The 11,723-nt window shown below is 34.0% G+C and overlaps 2 protein-coding genes across 2 annotated transcripts; one reads left to right on the top strand and one right to left on the bottom strand.

The window, feature by feature from the left end:
• The first annotated feature begins 449 nt into the window (after positions 1-449).
• Positions 450-3,384, top strand: LOC111379737 (beta-amylase 1, chloroplastic). The gene is made up of 4 exons (XM_023003175.1): positions 450-1,139; positions 1,761-1,971; positions 2,082-2,192; positions 2,287-3,384. The coding sequence occupies exons 1-4, from the start codon at positions 523-525 to the stop codon at positions 3,091-3,093; spliced, it is 1,746 nt and encodes a 581-aa protein (XP_022858943.1). The 5' UTR covers positions 450-522; the 3' UTR covers positions 3,094-3,384.
• A 5,857-nt stretch (positions 3,385-9,241) lies between these two features.
• Positions 9,242-10,245, bottom strand: LOC111379735 (protein BLISTER-like). The gene is made up of 2 exons (XM_023003172.1): positions 10,053-10,245; positions 9,242-9,787 (listed from the first exon to the last, which is right to left on the bottom strand). The coding sequence occupies exons 1-2, from the start codon at positions 10,212-10,214 to the stop codon at positions 9,707-9,709; spliced, it is 243 nt and encodes an 80-aa protein (XP_022858940.1). The 5' UTR covers positions 10,215-10,245; the 3' UTR covers positions 9,242-9,706.
• Between the last annotated feature and the right edge of the window lie 1,478 nt (positions 10,246-11,723).

An 11,723-nucleotide genomic window follows, 5' to 3' on the forward strand; every position in this document is an offset into this window, starting at 1 on the left:
TTCGCTAGTGGGTGGGGGAATGGGCCCACTTTAACTGATTACAATAAGTCTGACCACAAGTCCACAGAACACGCTATTTACGGATAACTGAGTTGCCAATTTTACCCTCTAATTCGCCACTTGTCCCTTTTGAATTTTTACTTACTCTTTTCCTGGACGTTAAAGCAAAACGCCAAACACCCCCGTGTCCAAACTTGTCGGCAGGGTCACGCATGGCCACGTTGCATCTTCTCATTGGTCGGACCACTCTAAGCGCGTCCTTACTGGAACCTTCACGCGCAAGCCAATCTCACCGTCACCTTCACGTGAATCGAATAAATCGCAGCCGTTGCCTTCGCAACCGCCTACATCTCGACACGTGTCACTTAAATAAAGGTCTACCAGTTTCAAAAATCTTATCGTTAAGAAAATTCAGGGGGTCTCTATATAATATCGTAGACCCCTTCGTTCATTTTATTCATTCTCAAAACAAATTTTTTCTTGATTCTCGGATAAATTTCTTTATAGTCAAATTCGTATATTATGGCAATGAGCTTGCCTCATCAGATTGGAGCGATTTCTGGGACACATGTAGTAGCGGAGGTGGGTGGTGTTCCTGGTGAAGCACCGGCGTCGGCGACCGTCAGCGCGGTGTGGAGAACGCCTGGTCCTAATTTACGGGTTTCGGCACAGAACCCAGTGTCGGAGATTGACCGTGTGTCGCCATCTCCGCCAATGAGTCCCGTTCTTGGCGGCATGAGGGCGGACCTCACGGTGGCGGCGCAAGCCTTGATGGATTCTCCGTTTACGGTGGAGGAATTTACAGATGAGAGAGAGTATACGGTGGGCGGAGGCGCGTTGGAAAAATGGGGCAAAAAAGGGGTTCCGGTGTATGTGATGATGCCGTTGGATAGTGTAACGTGGAATCATACGGTGAATAGGAAAAAAGCGATGAATGCGAGTTTACAGGCGTTGAAGAGTGCCGGTGTGGAGGGGATAATGATGGACGTGTGGTGGGGGTTGGTGGAGAGAGAGACGCCTGGCGAGTACAATTGGGGCGGATATACCGAGCTCCTGGAGATGGCAAAGAAACATGGGCTGAAAGTGCAGGCGGTGATGTCGTTCCACCAGTGCGGCGGCAACGTCGGCGACTCTTGCACGTAAGTACGTTGAATTAATTTAACTCTCAGCTGCTCTATCAATTATTTTTTCAAATCATTAGTAATTGAATATTCTGGAGTATTTTTTTGGAAAAAGAGAATATTACAGTATGATTCTAGTGAATTTTGATGGGTTTCGCGTGTGATTTTTGAGATCTGGATTTGGTCCTCCGAAAAAGTCAAATTGTAATTTTTGTATTTTTTTCATTGTTCAAAGAATGTAGGCGGCAGTGGGGCTTGTGGGGTTTGGTAGAAGGGCGAGAATAGGTGAATAAGAAGGGAGGGCTCGAATAGTGGAACAAACTGATCTAGAGCAATGATGAATCATAAATTAAAGTTTTTTAATTGAGTAATTCGGAATTACAATGAACATGACAATCAGAATTCATAAGAATACTAGCTTTTGCAGTGAAGTTATTGGCTTTGGAGAAAGCATATAATGTTTCCAAGTTTTTTAATCAAATGAAAGAATGAAAGGTGAACTGTGATGGCATCGCTATCTCTATCTCTAAACTGGAGTTAGTTAAATAAGAGAAATGGTGAACAGATCATTGTTATTCTTTCTAATGTTAAACAGATCAATAATGTTGTTCTCAACTTTGCATTCGTTTACTCTTTCAGAATTCCTCTGCCAAAATGGGTAGTGGACGAGATTGACAAGGACCCCGAGCTTGCATATACAGACCAATGGGGTAGAAGAAATTATGAATATCTCTCACTTGGGTGTGATACCCTCCCAGTGCTGAAGGGAAGGACACCTGTCCAGTGTTATTCCGACTTTATGCTCTCTTTCAGAGACAACTTTGAGCACCTTCTTGGTGATACTATTGTGGTAAGTACTCTTATATTTCAAGTGTGACCTATATATGTTTCGGAAACTTAGTCTCCTTGTTATGCCTTTATCAATTATGTGTTTTGAATTGTTTTGAATCCTTGTTGTAGGAAATTCAAGTTGGGATGGGTCCAGCAGGGGAGCTTCGTTATCCCTCGTACCCTGAACAAAACGGAACATGGAAATTTCCTGGAATAGGAGCATTTCAGTGCTATGACAAGGTGAGACTGAGTCTGTACCTTCAAAATTCCTTCTTTTGATTTTATAACATTTCTTTCCTCACTGTGCTTAAATCGTCTCTGTGTCATTCTGCAGTACATGCTCAGTAGCTTAAAAGCTGCAGCGGAAGCATATGGTAAGCCTGAATGGGGATCCACTGGCCCGACAGATGCTGGCCAATATAACAACTGGCCTGACGATACAAACTTTTTCCGGAAAGAGGGTGGTGGTTGGAATGGTGAATATGGGGAGTTTTTCCTCTCTTGGTATTCTCAGATGCTTTTGGGCCATGGTGAGAGGATACTGCAATCGGCCAAGAGTATATTCGAGAATAAGGGTGTCAAGATATCTGTTAAGATTGCTGGAATCCACTGGCATTATGGAACCCGGTCACATGCCCCTGAACTCACTGCTGGGTATTACAACACCCGTTTCCGAGATGGATATCTTCCTATTGCCCAGATGTTGGCACGGCATGGCGCTATATTCAACTTCACTTGTATTGAGATGAGAGACCACGAGCAACCACAGGATGCTTTATGTGCTCCTGAAAAACTAGTCAAGCAAGTAGCTTTAGCCACTCGCGAAGCTCGGGTTCCACTTGCTGGGGAGAACGCACTGCCACGATATGATGACTACGCGCACGAACAGATCCTGCAAGCCGCAGCATTGAATGTTGATGGCAACGCAGAGGAGAGGGAGATGTGTGCATTTACATATTTGAGAATGAACCCGGATTTGTTCCAACCTGATAACTGGAGGCGGTTTGTTGCATTTGTAAAGAAGATGAGGGAAGGGAAGAATGTGCACCGGTGTTTGGAGCAGGTGGAGCGCGAAGCTGAGCATTTCGTGCACGTGACTCAGCCGTTGGTACAAGAAGCCGCGGTTGCAATGATGCACTAGTTGGGTCGGCTGACACTGTTACTGTATATGTGCTTGCAGCAACTATTAGACATCGCTGCAACTAGTATTTGAAGACTAGATTTCGAAGAATACTTTTTACGAGCTTGTTTCTTCTCTTCGTCCCGGTTATGGTTGGTTTCAGATGTTTATTACGATTTTCTGATCATCAGGGATATCATAGAATATAAAAAGAACAGGTTCAGTCGATTGTATTTAGCAACAAGTATTACTGGTTTCAATGTTTTTATGAGATCATTTGTGATTTGTGTGAATAAATTGTTTTTTCGGATCTTTTTTGTTTGAGAGGTAATTTCACATTGAATAAATATGAAAATATTGATCAACTTATAAGGTTTTAGGTTATTCCTTTTAGTAAGGTTGACTTTTTAAGATGTAACTCAAAGTCTAACATGGCGTCAAAATTCATGAAGTTTCAACGAGCGATTCGAATCGATTAAAACTCAAAAATGAACATATGGATTTCAAGATTGGTCTACTTAAACGAGTTATCATTTTGCGGGACATATTAAGGGATATAATCCTACTTCGAATAAAAATGAAAATATAGACGAATTTATAAGATTTTGGGTTACTTCTCTTAACAATATTGATCTTTTAAGATGGAATTCCAAATCGCTTTTCATTTCACATCTGTTTGATACACAGTGACACTTAACGGTGCTTAGCCCGTTAGAATCTATGTCCTTATCGGCACGTGAATCTATCATTGTGCGTATACGGAATAAAGATACAGAAGGAAATGGAAATTGTTACCGTTGGCTTCTTACTTTTATTCACATGAAATTGGTGAAATTTTAGTGGCGGATAGCGTTAGGACAACGATGTTCACCAAACTAAACACGAATTTTTTCAGCCTCATATTTAGCAGCACTTAGAACGAAATCCACAGTAGTTTTGACTCCAAAATTGTTTGCTACGTACTGGAATTGGAGAGTTCAATCCCCAAACGTCTTCTTATAAATCAAGAACAGTTTATATCCGGATTTGTACATTAATATGTAAATCATGATGTACAAATAACATTTCTCTTTCTACAATATATATTTTTTACTTATTTAGTGAGTGAATTGTTCAAGTGAACTCAACTTTTCTATGATAATATTATTGACTTTAATTCTCGAAAAGAAAGTTCTTCTTGTGAAATACCGTTCAAGTTTAACTTTCTTATTTACTTGGTTTTTTGATATTGGTTTTGGGTGCTCGAGGGGGAAAAAAGAATGGATTCAAAATTCTAATTTCTGGTGTAAATGGAATTTAATTTATAAATAGATTATGGAACAGGGAATCTATAGAATCTCTTGAAAACTAAATTTAAAATCTTAACACAATAAATCCATGAAGAAGTGATCAAATGTGGTAGCATAGAATGTGTCACATTGTATTGTACCATATTATTCCAATTATAATTCTTATGTATTTTTAGACTACATAACATAGAGAAGCATCTACTTTGACATAAAAAAAGAAGTTTTAAAACCGTGTTTTGTAGATAATATCAGGCGCACATTGTGCAATGAAAAGTATATTTCCCATTTTTGTAAAAATGAAAATGAAAAATATAGTCGTTATGGGCCCCACACAAAATATGGAAATTCAAATTTGACGGTTTGATGTGATGGATAACGATCATATTTTTCATTTCAATGTAGAAAGAATAGGAAACAAACAAAGGCTGGATATTGTTTAATCTAATTTAATGAACATATCGAATGTGTAATATTTATTTCAATATTTGATACGCTAGCTCTTCTATACAACATTCTTGTAACTATTTAGTACAGTACAACTGTACAAGTATCTTGGTTCTCCTTAAACCAATTGCAATGAACACCTCAAAAAATGCAAAAATCACCTTCTAATTTCTATTTAGAAGCGGGGTCGGTTTCAGAAAAATTGCTTCCCTTTTTTTTTGCTTCGACAATCATAAAAATAGAGGCAACACTACCACGACCATAGGTAGATGACACGATCACACGTAAGTTAAGTTCAACTGTGATGCCAATCAAGAGGTACGTAATAGAATAGAAAAGATCGAGTTTCAATTCTATCCGTACGGTGTTAGACTATCCAGTGTCCTTGGCAAATTGCTAAATAAGTATCTTAAGGATTAATTTCTTTGTACATTGACAGGAAGACAGGTGACAGAGAAGTATTGGTTGGGACAAATATTTTTCATCCTAGCTTTAATGAATTAATGTCATCTATCTTACTGTAATGCTACATATACAATCTCCCTGGACATGTAGGCATGCTTCCTATCCTAATAGCTTTGGATTTCAATGAAAGCAACTTAAATTAAGACTAGAAATAAATTAAAAATGATTGGGTAAAAATTTATAGCAACAAAATTACTAAAGTTGAAGGAGGGGAAAAAGTAATTACCATAATTTTTCAATAGTTGGTTTGATCACGCCTTGGTCGAGCCAATCTTTCTTGCTCTCCTAAAAGGCTATCCCCCGATCCTCTACTTGTACGGTTGTTTAATCAATCAACATAGATGTCTGCAGTACCTATTATGAGGCAACCTAGGACCTAGGTACAAGGATTCTCAAATGTAACAAAATGTGCACGAGAGATCTCGAGATCAAAGAGTGAAAGAAAGAAAGAAATAACGTAAAAGGCGTATGTAGCTATTGAGCCTCGGCAAATGTGGATCTAGGGTTAGATGTTACTGGTTAGATGAGCTAAAATTTAGACTTATGGCTGTGCTAATATGCATTGATCTGCCTATGGGACTTGGTCTTTTATTCGTGGTACGGTGATAGCTTATGTGTGCTACTTTTCGATCGTTAGACGGTATATGTCACTTGGTATTCTGTTAGAATCAAAGAAATTCAATCTAATTTGTTTAAGCTCTCCCAACAAACAAAGATTAAAGCTTCGGAATGGTACATTTCTTATTTATCATTTTCAAGTCATTAGACTTGCAAAGCATTATTAGGTACCAAAATAAAGAGTCTTCATTCATTCCTTCATTCAAATTGACCTTCTCAACCTTTTTTTAAGCGTATTGATTGGAGAGATGAATCGTAATCTTTTAATATCTTGTGAGGTGATTTTAAATATTTGGTCTTACTAGATATTTAGATAGATATAGAAATGATTGATCAATGAAAAAAGATTACTGAAGTAATTTAGATATTTGGTCTCTCTCTCTCTCTCACACACACATATATATACAAACTCTAATCAGTGGAGAATCCAAGAAAAAATTCAACACGAACTAATACGTATAAAAATAATAATATTGCACATAAAAAAAAATTTACTTAATTTTATTTTTTTAATGGACATTTGTGCTGAAGGGACAAACTGTAGCACAGTCCGTGCCTGAATCCGCCCATGACTCTAATCTTAAGTCTTATTCTCTAACAAAGTTAAGATGGTTAATCTTTTTTGTCATTATGCTCAGTCATCTCATCGCAATAAATTACTTTTCTTTAAATGAACCTTTACAAAAATGGGTAATTATTATTAGTCAAAAAAGAAAAAGAAGGATATAAAAAATTTGAAAGTGGGCATGCACCTAACTTCATGTCAATAAAATTAACAAATAAATACTTAACCAATCAAATTGAGAGGGATTTGAAAAATATTATCACTTTAGAACTAGTATGATCTTATATGCTCTTTGTTATTATGAGTCGTTAATTGAAATATTATTTTAACTCATAGTTGCTTATTACGATGTAAATTTTGAATATTGTAAAATATTTGCGGGGCATATTAATACTGTTTACTTGTCCTTTTACGGAGAAACTAGTGGTTTATGATAGCAAAGAGTCTGCATAGTACAATAGACATGATTTTAACCTTTCTTTTTTGTTAAATTATGTAAAACATAATTATAATATATTCTACTCGATCAAGGATCAGCTTTGATTATGGAAGTCAAGTATAGCATCTCCCACTCAGGAACTATCCACCTTAAAATTATATATGAAGATCGGCTGACTATTAAATTATTGCTAATAAATTGAAGTCGACTATATGAATTCTTTTTGTCAACTAATTTGAGTTCAAACTATACAATTAGCATAATTTAAGAAAAATGGCTAGAAAATATTGCAATGTTCCTAAGTTAATTATGCATCGTCATACAATAATAATGACCCTATCATAAAATCTTGAAAGATAGCTCCAAGTTAGGACAGCATTTGTACCAGATAATATATACCTAAGGTCTGATCAAGAAATACAAGGAAAGAATCAAAATAATCACTATTTACATACCAATATCTTCCAAGAATTTCCCATTTCAGCATCCATTTTAAACAACCTGAAATCCAGAAACAGAACATATTAAAAGTAAAATAGGGAGGAAAAATAAAAAAAGATTGAAAAATAAGTAGAAAAAGGGACAGCCCACATGAATTCCCATGCTGTCAGTTGAACCATGCAGAAAACAGAAAACCTTTATTTCTGGTCCCATGTAGAGTGGCTTCACCACCACAAACAAAAAAACTATCTTAAAAGAAAATTTTGGGTCAATTTCAACCTTAATGAATGTAAAACACAAATCTCACCTTCACCAACTTGCTTCTTGGGAAGTTGGTGATTGAATTTTGCACTTGTATTAGTCATTATGACACATGGAAGTTGCTATACTAGTACTTATGTCTTTTTCTATCAAAGTTTACGCGTTTCACGACTAAAATAAATAAACTAAACCTTATTCTTGATAAATTTTGGGTATCCTATTCGCTCTAGCTCAATATGTGCAGGAAAATCCAAAGTTTTGGTGCTTCTTTTAGGTAGATTTTGGGAAAACAAATTGAGAGGTACAACTTTATATAATTCTTCAAGTTTATTTGTAGATTGAAAGATATGTTTTACACTTTGTTGACAAGATATATCCATAATCTGTGAATAGTGAAATTCAAATAAAAAAAATCTTTAAAATTAAAGATAATATTTAGGCTTTATTTGAGCCATTTAGTGATTTTGAAAGATATGTTTTACATTTTGTAATAAATTTTGAACATTACTTGAGGGGGTATAATGCAACTAAAGGTTGATAAAAGCTAATGGATTCTATAAAGTGTGGTTAAAAGGAGAATAAAATTTATGAATTCAATAAAATATATGATTAACAATGAAGTTTGGCCAACTTTTTGACGAATAAAATTTTTTACAAAATAAACCCGTGTTTGATACCCATTTTTCCCAAAATTCATTTTTCTCTCTCTTCTTTTCAATCACACATTTTTCAATAAAATAAATTTACACGCAAAACTAAAACTTTTCTTTATTTCTTAACCACACATTCATCATCAATCAACTATTTCAAAACGTATTCTCACTAGGAAAATGAAAAACAAACAGGCTCTAAATCAAAATTTAGGTAAAAGACCTCAAGTCCCTCTACTTTAAAATTTTTTAGAAACCTCCATTCCTAACATAAATTTCTCATTTTTCACCTCTCCCTAAGCTGTTTTAATCTAAAAATCTCTTCTTCTTCTTCTTTTCATGGATCATAACATATTTTTGTGAACTTTGGTTTCTCATTAGAAAAATCAAAAGTTAACATTGATTTAGATCATGTTTGAGCCCCATTTTCTTTAGAGAATACATTTTGGATTATTAGATTAATAAATAATGTATGGTTAAAAAATAAGAATTTTTTTTTAAATTCACACGTAATATTACATTATTGAAGAATATGTTATTAAAAAAAAAGAGAAAAATATATATTAAAATAATGAGGATCATACAAATATATTTACTATAAGAATGAACTAAAGAGAAATATAAACTATTAAAAAAAATTGCCAATTCTTCGAAAATTAAATTTTATAACAAGTTCTATGATGGTACTTTTTACCTAAAGTTCTCATCCAAATCACAAGTATGGAAAAATATTCTTAATAGATAACAAGAAAGAATAAAGTATAATTTAAATACAATAAAATAACAATTCCAAAATAATATAGAGGGATGAAATGATAAAATAAATATTTTTTATCTAGTGAATACCATAACTAACCTTATGGGATGTTTATAAAAATTTTGAAAGTAGAAGGAAGGTATCTATAATTATCAAAAATCTTAAGATAGCAGACAAATCCTACAATTTATGTAGCTTTAGAGATATTACAATTACATATACTACTGAAACAAATAAACCTTTCAAAGCAAATATTACTCTTTTCATACTTTGGGTCAATACACCCATATTTTTCACATACAAAAACAAAAACAAAAAAAAAAAAATGTAACTTAAAGCTAAAAACCCTAACCCCCACCCTACCCCATCTCCACACCATTACTATTGTAATCCATCACAAACACATTGCATCTCTAGTTTCTTCAAACTTTCCACTCTCCTAGATAACCAATGTCCCCAACATTTAACAGGCTTCAAAATGTTTGATGCAGGACTATCTTTATTGCAATATCTGCAACAGTTATCAATCACCTCGTATTCGAGGAATAAGGCCTCCTGTGAAGACAACCTTTTTTTCCTTCTGGAACAATAAGGGTCACTCAAATATACAGACTGCAGCCTCCATTTTGCCACCAGAATACAGGGTAGGAAGTACAAGGGAAAATATTCTTAGAAGCTTTGTTCAGGACACCCTCGACTGTAAAATCAAAGCAGCTTGCTGGTTCTCCGTCTTGACGGTCCTCCAGGAAAAAGCTTCATGATCCATCCCAATACCCTCTCCACCACCTATTCAGGGAGAAAAGAATAATTATGAAGGGGCAAAATCGAGAAGATCATTTAATTTAATTGGCAGGAAGAACTTAAACAATGAAAATAATGTTAAAGACTAATAATCTGGAAGGTGTATGGGGACAAATAAGTACGCATTATTTTTCAACATTGACCAAAAGAATTATTTATTTTAAAACTTACATATGTGCATACTTGTAAAAGTAAAAATTTTAAGCTCAGCCAAATGAGGTCCAAGGCAAAATTCTAACTGGTTCATTACCTCATCTCCTTCATCCGCAAATGGAGTTTCGTCCCGCACAATGCGAGGATCTAACTGTCTTGCTGGGATATTATCATTTGCCATAGTTTGAGCTGTCAATAGCTCTAATCTCTGTGTTTGAGCTTCAAGCTTTCGGGTCAATTCCTTGTTCAATTCCTTCATACAGAGAATGCAAGATATATAAACACAATAAGAATGAAAATACTTCAACTAAATTAAAGTTGCAAAACACAAAAGTGGGCATAAACAAGCACCACATGGTTATTGTTGATAATGCTTATTGCTTCATAAGCATACTGATATAATGTCGGTAAACGCACAAGCCTCTGTTTGGGAAGAATTTATGAAAGGCTTGATTTACAAATAGAGAAATGGATGGTGGACAAGTGAATAGTACTTGTGGATCCATTGAAATGTACGGTCGAAAAACGAAGTTTGACCAATTATAAATGATTTATAAATTTGCCAAACGGATGGTAATGTAAAACATTTTCTCCAAATTTCTTTAGATATACGCATCAAAGCATGTAAAATTCTGAAATCGACTGTTTATATGTGCAGGAAAATCCAAAGTTTTGGTGCTTCTTTTAGGTAGATTTTGGGAAAACAAATTGAGAGGTACAACTTTATATAATTTTTCAAGTTTATTTGTAGATTGAAAGATATGTTTTACACTTTGTTGACAAGATATATCCATAATCTGTGAATAGTGAAATTCAAATAAAAAAAATCTTTAAAATAAAAGATAATATTTAGGCTTTATTTGAGCCCTTTAGTGATTTTGAAATATATGTTTTACATTTTGTAATAAATTTTGAACATTAATTGAGGGGGTATAATGCAACTAAAGGTTGATAAAAGCTAATGGATTCTATAAGGTGTGGTTAAAAATTATGAATTCAATAAAATATATGATTAAAAATGAAGTTTGGCCAACTTTTTTACGAATAAAAATTTTTACAAAACAAGCACAATAAATCAAAATTTAGGTAAAAGACCTCAAGTCCCTCTCCTTTAAAAAATTTCAGAAACCTCCATTCCTAACATAAATTTCTCATTTTTCACCTCTCCCTAAGCTGTTTTAATCTAAAAATCTCTTCTTCTTCTTCTTCTTCTTCTTCTTCTTCTTTTCATAGATCATAACATATTTTTGTGAACTTTGGTTTCTCAATTGAAAAATGAACAAATTAACGTTGATTTAGAACCTGTATGAGCTCCATTTTCTTTAGAGAATACATTTTGGATTATTAGATTCATGAATAATGTATGGTTAAAAAATAAATTTTTTTTTTTTTTTGAATTTACGCGTAATATTACATTATTGAAGAATATGTTATTAAAAAAAGAGAAAAATATATATTTTAAAATAATGAGGATCATACAAATATATTTACTATAAGAATGAACTAAAGAGAAATATAAACTATTAAAAAAAATTGCCAATTCTTCGAAAATTAAATTTTATAACGAGTTCTATAATGGTACTTTTTACCTAAAGTTCTCATCCAAATCACAAGTATGGAAAAATATTCTTAATAGATAACAAGAAAGAATAAAATATAATTTAAATACAATAAAATAACAATTCCAAAATAATATAGAGGGATGAAATGATGAATAAATATTTAATTATCTATGAATACCATAACTAACCACATAGGATGTTTATAA

Source organism: Olea europaea, unplaced genomic scaffold, assembly GCF_002742605.1.
Source record: "Olea europaea var. sylvestris unplaced genomic scaffold, O_europaea_v1 scaffold2029, whole genome shotgun sequence".
Lineage (NCBI taxonomy): Eukaryota > Viridiplantae > Streptophyta > Magnoliopsida > Lamiales > Oleaceae > Olea > Olea europaea.